At 41.8% G+C, this 11,107-nt stretch overlaps 1 protein-coding gene across 1 annotated transcript in view; it reads left to right on the top strand.

The window, feature by feature from the left end:
- Positions 1–218: 218 nt before the first annotated feature.
- The window catches only part of nup210 (nucleoporin 210), a 37,339-nt gene continuing 26,450 nt past the window's right edge, over positions 219–11,107 (top strand). Inside the window, 12 exon segments of the mRNA XM_034211037.1 lie at positions 219–825; positions 1,380–1,519; positions 3,786–3,917; positions 4,551–4,647; positions 4,896–5,046; positions 5,475–5,607; positions 7,833–7,991; positions 8,220–8,288; positions 8,401–8,507; positions 10,162–10,302; positions 10,435–10,572; positions 10,763–10,918. Of these exon segments, the coding sequence (XP_034066928.1) occupies positions 665–825; positions 1,380–1,519; positions 3,786–3,917; positions 4,551–4,647; positions 4,896–5,046; positions 5,475–5,607; positions 7,833–7,991; positions 8,220–8,288; positions 8,401–8,507; positions 10,162–10,302; positions 10,435–10,572; positions 10,763–10,918 (1,584 nt within the window). The 5' untranslated portion in view covers positions 219–664.

Here is an 11,107-nt window from a genome sequence, read left to right as displayed (position 1 = left end):
TAGTATTGCTTATTGAATAAGATACCACAAAAACAACAAGCTGTTAACAAAGTGCGCCTTTTCAAGAACTATTCTAGACTATTTAGTAATCATGTCTTGCAACATGAGTTTTTTCCAATTTATTTATTTTGTATTCACTCAATTCAGAAAATAAAAACATACACTGTACCTTTAAGAAAGAGCGTCATCCTCCATGTTGCTCACATTGTCGATGACGTCGACCCAGTACTCCCGGCATGCACACACTGAAAGTCCAATTATTGCTAATGGCGCGTATTTGTATGAGTATTTTAAGCTATTGTAAAATAGTGTAAACGTTAATTTAACACTGGGATTTGAAACTGGTCGCTGCGTATTTCAGGCTGTCTTCAATGATAAACAGAGCGAGGATCCTGAACTAGAGGACTGGTAACTGTGATCATATTCATGTGCTTTCTGTTAAATCTGACACAAACTGAAACTGAACCGGAAGACGGCGTGTGTTTGAAATAGCTTCAGTAGCGATGTTAGCTCTTCTAAACCTCCGTCCCAGAGCCACAACTTTAAAACCACTGCACCACTAGCTACATTACTGTGACGGAGGAAGTTTAGCTAGTACACAAACGTGGTGTTCATTCATTCGACCGTTGGGATCCCTGCCAATAAATCTTGGAATGTAACGGAAATGATTTCGTTAAGACTACCCGTGTCGGTTTTGTTATTATTAATAACCGTTATCCTAGTTAACGGTTCTTCAAAATTAAACATTCCCAAAGTGTTGCTACCGTTTGCCAGAAGCACAAGAATCAACTTCACGTTGGAAACTACTGAAGGTTGCTACAGATGGTGAGTAGAGTGAAGTAGTAGGGGATCTGAGGGCATGCTTTGTGAAGGAGTGTCAGATTGCACGGGGCACGTGAGGCCACATGGTTAGCTATCCTGTATACACTGTAGTCACTTCCTCGCAGTGTGTGTGGGCCTTAAAAGAGCTAAACTGCTTGAATATCAATTTCTGATTTCCTCTTTTAGCTTTTCTTCTGTTTGCATATTTAAGCCATCCAGGTTTACAGTAAAGATGGAACTCCTCCCCATTATGAAAATGTATTTCCTACCTTATAATGATCATCAAGTGCAACATTGTTACTGTGAGAAATACATAACTATATGGCTTCTCCACCTATGTACATAACATGATTTCCTCTGAGTTTTTCTTCTGTTTGCATATTTAAGCCATCCAGGTTTACAGTAAATAAATATGGAACTCCTCCCCAATGATGAAAATGTATTTCCCATTTTATGATGATGATCATCAAGTGCAACATTGTTGTGAGAAATAAAGAACTACATGGCTTCTCCACCTATGTACATAACCTTATTGGTTTATGGTCCTATTCTTCCAGGTCTTCCACCAGACCAGAGGTGGCCTCCATCCAGGCTGTGGATGAGGAGATTGGGAGAGGCTGCTCCAGGAAGGCTGTCCTCCAGGCTCTCTCCACCCAGCACTCCAGACTGACCAGCATCATACTGGCTGAGGATGTTGGTAAATACATGGTTGCTATAATATTCCAAAAAATAATATGCAAAGCTATTTACTTCCTGTCTGCCTTCTTCTGTTCATTTATCTGACGTCCAGTGCTCCGTCTTATAACCTATTTTTCTTTCTTTTTCTTGATCCTCCTTAGCAACGGTCATTATAGTCCTTGACAGCGGTCTGTTCTACTGTATTAACAACGTGTCACATGTTCTAAATTGACCAATCAGAATCGAGTATACAACTAAACCGTGTAATAAACGTTATTAAAATGGTTACTAAAAGCTAGTAGTAGGTTAAGCCACGGAACATGTTATGAGTCTAGTATTCAGGGTGCAACGTTAGCAAAATAGTGTATGATGAAATATGTCCTTTTTCTTTCATAATATAATGGTTATTACTCTGTTGCAAAACACTTTTTTCCCCCTTATTCTGTCTTTGCTATTGTGTAATACTTCATGACATCTGTTGCATGATGTTGCACTGGTGGACAGTCATTGATAACTTGCAGCTGTTAACATTTGTTTTTAAATCAGGAAAATCAGACAAATTGGCTGCACTGCATACATCTTAAAAAGTATTTTTTAAACAAACCAAACAAAGTCAGACTTACTGTTCGGACTCCAATTGCTGAATAATGTGGCCAACTCGCTTCACCTTTTTTAAGTTTTCCCAAACATTACCTGATATAGTCACTAATGCAACAGCCCACTTAGCAGCCCTTTTTAAAAGCCACAACATTTGACATGATTGATACCTGTAGAGTGCAGCATGCTTTGTTGCTATCAGCCTCCATTGCTATTTCCATACACTTAGTCACCCGCAGGGGCAACGTGAGTCGCCCGCAGGGGCAACGTGAGTCGCCCGCAGGGGCAACGTGAGTCGCCCGCAGGGGCAACGTGAGTCGCCCGCGGGGCATGTTCTAAAAATAGCTCGCCAAGCAAATCCAAATTGTAAAAAATACACAACGCAAAAAAGGAAATGTAATTAAAAAGAATCGACCCTATGCATAAACAAAACCTCAATCATAGCGAACTCTATCTACTTACTACAACTCTATATCTATCTATCATCCCTCCTCCCCCCACCCCCACAATGAATATCGACCAATCACGTTCTTGCTTGATTTGCGGGTCCAGCGTTGCAGTCGGGAAGAAAAGCAATGTGGCAGCTCACCACTTCATAAGGAGTTTGACTGTGATTTTCCTTCTGGCAGAATCTACACAACACATCAGCCCCATTGAACAGCCTAGTCATGCCAGCCTATACCACACATGAGGGCAGAGTTTTACTGTGTGTGTGTTGCAACTTGCATATATATTTATTGCACTTGACGCACACACACGCATGGCGTAATTTCCACTGGGGACAGGGGGGACATGTCCCCCCCCCATTTTTCGAAATCCCGTTTGTGTCCCCCCCACTTTACGCTATCCGTCATCGCCACGGAGGAGCACATAGCCTCTGTGAGCGAACGAGACACAGAGAGAGCGCGAGCGAGAGAGCTAGGGAGAGCACACCTTTATCTATTTAATATAGATAAAGTAAGAAATCATTCCAATGTGTACTATAGGACAGTAAAAAAAACAGTTTAAAAGGAGAGTGATTAGTAAAATATGCATAAATAGAAAGAAAGAATGCTAACTAGGTAAGATAAGAATAAACAAGTTTAAATTATTTGTTATTGGTTGTGATCATATTCTAAAGATGTTTGGATTATTGAAAAGTATACAGCTCCCTTTCATATGAGTGTTGAGAGCTGTATCCAGAAATTCATTTTGGGCTCAAAGTGCACCAGATTGATGCTTTAACTTCAACATTTAAAAAAATATCTTCCCGGGGGAGCATGCCCCCGGACCCCCCTAGAGGATGTGAGGTCCACCCCCCAAATAAAGCAGGTTCAAATAATTAAATAGCTTACATTGTCTTTTAGTAAACACTGAAACGGGTCCCACAGACCCAAACGGCACACAAAGGTTAAAGGTCAGCATATAATAATGTTAAAATGTGCTAAATATATACACTGCAAAAAACAAAAAAAAGAGGAGCAAAAGTAGCCCCTGGCTTGTTTTATTTTTTTGATAGTAGCTCTCATCCTGAAAAAGGTTGGTGACCCCTGCTCTAGAAGAATTACTACTGCTATTTTAAAATGACTGTTCAAATAACACACTTAGCCATTTAATTCTGGGCTCCTCTTGGTTTGGTGAAAGTGCAATATTATTGTCCTGTTCCATATTAACTGTGTATATGATGTTTTGTCCCCTCAACCATGCAGTTACAGGACAGGTGCTGCGTTGTGATGCCATTGTGGACATCATCAGTGAGATCCAGATAGTGTCGACCACCAGAGAGCTTCATCTCGAGGACTCACCACTGGCACTCAAAATTCATGCACTGGACTCTGAAGGTGACATATGCTGGCTCACCACAGGATGACGTAATAGGGATGATTTAAATAATATCACCTGAAGACTTACAAAATGTTTTACAGCAATGTTATGTTATTCAATTATCCTATCCTTAAGTCCACAGCACATTGTTTATTTGCTGCACAAAAGACCTGTCAGAGTGACGAGTGAGCTGTAGGCAGCATTTTCTTTCCCCTCAGGCTGCTACTGTGAGGTGGCTGCGTTTGTTCTGTTCGACCGGTTTCATTTAAGCCAGACACACTTAATTCAATGAGCTGTAGCTATAGCCTGATTCTTTCTGATGATATCTCCAGGGCCTGGTGCTTTGTTTTTGTTTGCTTTGGCTTAAGAGTGCATTTTATATTCCTCAGATGAAGTAGTTGCAAAAGCACAGCAAGTTTCCCTTAATGAAATGCCTATTGGTTTGATTTTGGTTAATTCGACTGCCAGGAGCCTTTAGACATTTGTGCTCAGTAGACATTATACATTTTAGCATAATGTGACCTCAGGCTTATAACACAAGTTGAAACGTCTGTGTAGACATCCTCTGCTTCTTACTAAATTGCAAATACCAATGTATTTAGATAAGAACATTCTTAAAATGTCTTATTCTTGTCTTGTTTGTGTTGCAGGAAACACCTTCAGCACCCTTGCAGGTCTAGTTTTTGACTGGTCCTTAGTGAAGGATGTAGATGTGAATGGAATCTCTGACTCTTACAATTCATTACGGTAGGCTTTCCTGTGTTAATACAGCACTCTCTCTTTACTGAACAGACTGTTTTCAGCGTTATCAACCTACATTGACATTCTAACCTAACCATAAAACCTACAATATAGTGACCCTGTTGTTTAATCAAAGTAGTGTCAAGTTCATGTTTTACTTCTTGGTTCCTCTTCTTCTGAAATTGAATATTTCTTGAGGTCACATGCAAATGACCAAACTGAGTTTTCTAATATGTCTCTTTTCTCTTCTCAAGGGTACTTAAATTCTCAGAGTCCACCTACACTCCCCCTGCTTACATATCTGAAATGGAGCGTGTCGGGAAACAGGGCGATATTATTTTGGTGTCAGGATTGAAAACGGGACATGCTAAACTAAAGGCCAAAATACAAGAGCCATTGTACAAGGTAAGCTGTTAAGAGGTACAAAGGATATATGTCTTGGCAGTTATAGACGGTCTAAGAAAAGTACAAACAATTCTAGTTAGTTCTGCCTTTTGTGTGATGGCTTATCTCCTAAGATGCACACGTCTAAAAATAGCAAAAGATTGCACTCTAGTAACGAGACCCTCCCTGCCTCTGTATATGACGACACAGCAGTAGTGACAGTTAAGCTGGTTTTCTGTTTTGTTAAATAATTGTCGCCCACATTTCTTGTTATCATGCTATGCCTCTACCTGAGTTATCAAATCATGAAGCTGTTGCCCAACAAAGAAGTTCATTTCAGTAATAAAATATTCAAAACTTAACCAACAGATGTATATGATTAATTTGACCACTGTAGCCAGTTTGTTAGCTAATGTTGTGTTTTACTGTAACTATGGTAACTGCCACAGGATGTGGGCGCTGCGGAGGTGAAGCTGCTGATTCTAGAGAACATCCTGCTGAGCCCTGCACACGATGTCTACCTACTGGCGGGAACTTCCATCCGATACAAAGTCCTGAAGATAAGACAGGGCACGATGACAGGTCTGTTCAGTGATGAGTCAAATCCATATTTTACTATAACTTAACCTACTGTTCTGATTCTGTTTACCAGGGGGTCCGCGGGGTCTTAAAAAGTATTAAAACTTGATAAATCAATTTAGCAAAAATTAAGGCTATTAAAAAGTATTAAACGGCATTTTCCAAGGTATTAAGAAGGTCCACAGCAACGACAACATGAAACACCCTTCCCAACAACATGTCGGGAAACCCCCTCAAGGTGGCCCCATGCATAGCGTGCCATAAAATGCTGCTTCTTATTTTAAGTTTCGTTGCCTTGCTCCGCTCTGTGGGGGGGGGGGGGTTTATCTGCTGGTGGACTACCTGAGAGATATACAGCAGGAGAACACGCCGTCCACTGCGGAGAATAAACAGAAGAGCAACCATGACAACCATGCTCCGGGGTCTTCTTCGCTGCTTTTGGTGTATTTTGTGGCGGCAGCAGCGCCACTTACAGGCCTGGCATATGTACTACAGCGTTTCCAGCATTTCCAGCGGTCTAGTGTGAACGGACACGTTAATGAATCGAATGCGTGTGAACGGAAGACTTTTTTGCGTTTGCGTATGCGTTTTACTGTATGCGTCCTCGTGGGGCCGGGGTCTAAGCCAAACTATATCCGGTCACAGAATGCGACCGGACGCTATTTTAAAGTAAGGTATCACATATCGACCCTAAATATAGTCTATATTAAGAATGAGAAAAGTCTTAACATATATATCGTTTTTTGTAAACGTATGACAAATGTGTGAGGGTGATGACGTCAGAGCATCGTCCTATGTGCCGGGCTTGGCCCCGGACAGCCCCAGCCCAATTTAACCCCTGGGTATTTGTGAGGGAGCTCCTATATGGCATTACCCCGCTGAAGCTCACCAAAGTTTAATATATTTCATAGTTCAAAGTTTTGTCAATTGTTTTGTTTATTGGTCAAATACTGGTTTCTAATGGTTTCTGAGGAGTTTGACTGGAATGAAAGAGCACAGAGTACAGAAGCAGCATACTGCATTAAACCTGACCTTCATAGAGAGGTTGAAGTTCATGTGGAGAGGAGGCTTCAGTAGTCTGTCTGCACTCTGTTTAGTTGTGCTATCTTACAATCAATATAGTAAATGTGAGGTAAAGTGTGTCGCCAATGTAACCGGTTAGAACTCGAAGTTGCGATGAGGTCTTAAAATGTATGGAAAGGGTCTTAAAAAAGGTCTTAAAAGGACTCAGACTGCAAGGAATCTGGGTGTGACCCTAGATAACAACCTGTCCTTCACTGCAAACATCACTGCTACAACCCGTTGCTGCAGATACACGCTTTACAACATCAGGAAGATACGTCCCCAGCTGACACAGAAAGCGACGCAGGTTCTGGTCCAGGCTCTCGTCATCTCACGCCTAGACTACTGCAACTCCCTCCTGGCTGGTCTACCTGCATGTGCCATCCGACCTCTGCAGCTCATCCAGAATGCAGCGGCTCGTCTGGTCTTCAACCTTCCTAAATTTTCCCACACCACTCCGCTCCTCCGCTCCCTTCACTGGCTTCCGGTAACTGCTAGAATCCTCTTCAAGACACTGGTACTTGCTTACCATGCTGCGAATGGATCTGGCCCTTCGTACATCCAGGACATGGTTAAACCGTACACCCCAGCGCGTGCACTACGCTCTGCATCAGCCAAACGACTCGCTGCGCCCTCGCTGCGAGGGGGACCCAAGTTCCCATCAGCAAAAACACGTGGATTTGCTATCCTGGCTCCAAGATGGTGGAATGAGCTCCCCATGGACATCAGGACAGCAGATAGCTTGCACATTTTCCGGCGCAAACTGAAAACTCATCTCTTTCGACTCCACTTCGAGCGTTAGAACTATTAACAAAGCACTTTTATACTAATAAAGGACTGGCTTATCTAAAGCCAGTTGAGTAGCACTTGAAATGTTTGGCTCTATGAAACCTGATGTACTTATATGATTCTGTTTTCTTCAAGGTTGTGTCTTCCTGGTCGAATGTACTTATTGTAAGTCGCTTTGGATAAAAGCGTCAGCTAAATGCAATGTAATATTACATTTGACTTCAGGATTCCTGCATATACCCTGATGACACAAAAATGGAGTTGAGTCATTGATTTCACTCCCTGTCACCAAATGAGTGAAGAAGCTAGTCCCTTTTTTTCAGTTTCTCGTACAGAGGAGCCAGCTTTTAAACTAATGTGTGTTTGTGTTCCTCCAGAGCTCTCCATGCCCTGTGATCAGTATGAACTGCACGTCCAGAACAGTGTGATCGGCACTAATGGAAACTCAGACGTCTCTGTGGCCAGTCTGGATCAAAGCACTTCCACAGTTACAGCAATTCAACTTGGACACATCAACGTGGTGCTGGATCACAAAAGTATCCTTCCTGCTCTCTGTAGCCGTTATTATGATGCTTTAATGTCATGATTTTTGCTTTGACATCTTCTGCTAGTAAACTGGGAACTTGTCTTACATGCAGCGATAAAGGTGTTTTAACAATGAAACTTGTTTATCTGTTACCAGTGGAGTAGTACTAATTGGAGTAGGATAATGCATATGTGTGCATATTGTCTATGAGTGACATTTCCTTAATAGCTATCCTCAGGCCTTCGAATGCAAGGAGTGTCTCGCCTACCCAACAGCACTCTGTATGTGGTTGAACCAGGATACCTAGGTCTGTTTCTCTCTCTTACTGTTTAAAAACATGAACAGTTTAAGAATGATTTCAAAGTAAAATTGTTTTGAAAGATGTTGCTGATCTTTATTTCTCTGTTTGATCTGCTCAGGGTTTAAAATTCAGCCAGGAGACAGCTGGGTTCTGGAAACAGGCAGAGTATATGATATCGTCATCGAAGTCTTTGATAAATCTGGCTATAAGATCTACCTCTCTGATGTAAGTATGCTTCAGTAAAACCACTGTTAAATTGTTTCAATGTTTTTTTTCTTTCTGTCTGTGAATGTCCACATTGTGGACGTGCAAAAACTCATTCTTTCCACCAGTATGCGTTTGACCTTTTATTTCCAAAGCAAACATTAAATAGTCCATATCCGTATATCTCTTGTTTAATCGCTCGCGGCACTTTGTTTAGAATATTACTGCCGTGATACACATAATTACATAATAATTAACATATTATATTCTATCTTGCCACATGCAAGCTCTTGCGGGGCCACATAAAATGAAGTTGAGGGCCGGATTTGGCCGCCGGGCCTTGAGTTTGACACCCCTGACTGAAAGACAGGAACAGCCTGAACAGCATTGTTAAAACCTGCTCTAAGATCATCAGCGTGAAACAGAGAGGCCCTTCTCACTTCTCTTATTTTTCATTTCCTCGCTCCTCGGTCTCGGTCTCACCGGAAGTTGATTTGTCTGCGCCATTTTGAGTAGCGTCCCAATGGCCTTATTTTTGCCCGAGGAGCGAGGAGCGATAATGGAGGAGCTATAACCGAGGAACCACCAGACCATCCTTCGATTAAATCCTCAGACACTCGCCCCGCCCCCTTACTGTGTATCGCTCACTGATTGGACGATGCAGTGCATGCACTGATCTGATGCTTCTTGACATGAGAGCATGTATTTTCTTCACTCCGCTGGGAGTTTAGTTACAAATATGTGATATATCTGAACAACAAAGTGGTCAAAAATCATTTTCTTCATTTATTGGAAACATTTTCATGATCGCTTTTTTCGTTTAGCCTATACATTTTAAGAATGGCGTTTATCTTTTTTGAGAATGAGTTCTTATTTGATTTTATTTATTTGGGTCTACAACAGATGATACAAATGTTTGTGTCAGTACATGTGTACTAACAGAGGCGGGGGTGTGTGGAAATAACGGGGACAGAGCTGCTGTCAGACGATCAGCTGTGCAGCGTCATCACAAACGGATGTCGCTTCACGTGACGCTCCGGAGGAAAGGACGTCCCATTGCTCTTAAAACTCATTTCCCTGCTTCTCGTGGTTTCCCTGCTTCTCGTGGTTTCCTTGCGTCTCTCCATGCTTGCCTGGTGGGAGGGACTAGTCGCAGGGAAACAACGCAAGTGAGGGACGCAAGGAATCCATTTAACCAAAGTGGGAAGGGCCCTTAATCTCCTTCTGAACCAACAGATTCTGCGGAAAGCAGAGAGCATTCTGGCCTCTCCAGGTCATGTTCTTTCACATGAATTTCGTCTGTTGCCATCAGGGCGAAGATATGCTCTACCTGCTCTAAAGACTAATCGCTTTTCAAAATCATTCATCCCTTCTGCACTCAAACTTTTAAATTCTTAAAAGGCTTTTAACTTGATTATTTATTTATTTATTTATTATTGTGATGCTATGAACTATTTATAGTGTAAATTGGAATGATCCACATCTGTGCTCCCGGGTGTATCTGTGTGTTTTCTTCCTGTATGTTCCTGCCTGTGTACATGACATAAGCTGCTGCTCATAACCAATTGCCCCTTGCGGGATTAATAAAGTTGTTGATTGATTGATTGATCTATAGAGTCCTCTAGAGTCATACAAATGCAGTAGTTAAACAATCTGTGTGTTTTGATTTTTGCAGAATGTCCGCATTATCACTGCTTTCCCCTTGGAGTACTTTGAACACCTGGAGTCTTCTCTGAATGGATCCTATAATCGTGTCAAAGCGCTCAAAGAAGGCCTCACTCTCATTGATGCTACTCTTACAGTTGTTGTGGATGAAGTGAGTGAACTTTCTACCATTTCAGTCTGTACTTCAACAGGAGAATCATTGTTTGCATTACCCTTCTGCTCCTTTCTTTCACTTCAATAGAGCAAGCCTGATCGTTTCATGTGGCCTCTGTTCTTTTTTCAGAATGGAGGAGTCCACCCACTCGCCAACCCAGTGCACAATGAACAGGATGTAGAAATCTATAACCCCATAGTTCTTAGTCCCAGTATTTTGACATTTCCATGGCAGCCCAGGGTCGGAACTTATCAGTACACAATAAAGGTAATTATTCTCTTTCAGAATACATGAAATTCTGGTCCATGAATGGTACAAGGTGTCACTCATATGACACTTTCTGTATGGCTTTCTAGCTTTTACTCTTATTCACACTTTACCATAACACTCATGGGTGCTTTTACCACTAAAGAGGTGTCATTCAGAGGCATGTGATGACTCCTTTTTCCTGTGACAGGCGACAGGAGGGAGTGGAAATTTCAGCTGGTCTTCGTCCAACACAGCTGTGGCCACAGTGACGGTGAAAGGCGTGATGACAACAGTCAGTGACATCGGCGTCAGTGTCGTTTACGCTCATGATCTACGAAACCAACTACACTTTGGGCAGATGAAGGTAAGTTGGCATAGAAAACTGTCAGATTGTTAAACAGCAAACTGCTATTTAGTAACGTTATGGCCCATAATCCTAATTACAGATTTCTTTCAATTTTATAGTCCACGATGTCTAATTTTCAGAAAACTCAATTATTCAATTGCACATTACACCATTTACATTTGTGTTAAAATCCATGTTGTTGTTGTT

Source organism: Gymnodraco acuticeps, unplaced genomic scaffold, assembly GCF_902827175.1.
Source record: "Gymnodraco acuticeps unplaced genomic scaffold, fGymAcu1.1, whole genome shotgun sequence".
Classification (NCBI taxonomy): domain Eukaryota; kingdom Metazoa; phylum Chordata; class Actinopteri; order Perciformes; family Bathydraconidae; genus Gymnodraco; species Gymnodraco acuticeps.
This window is presented reverse-complemented; position numbering and strand designations above follow the sequence as displayed.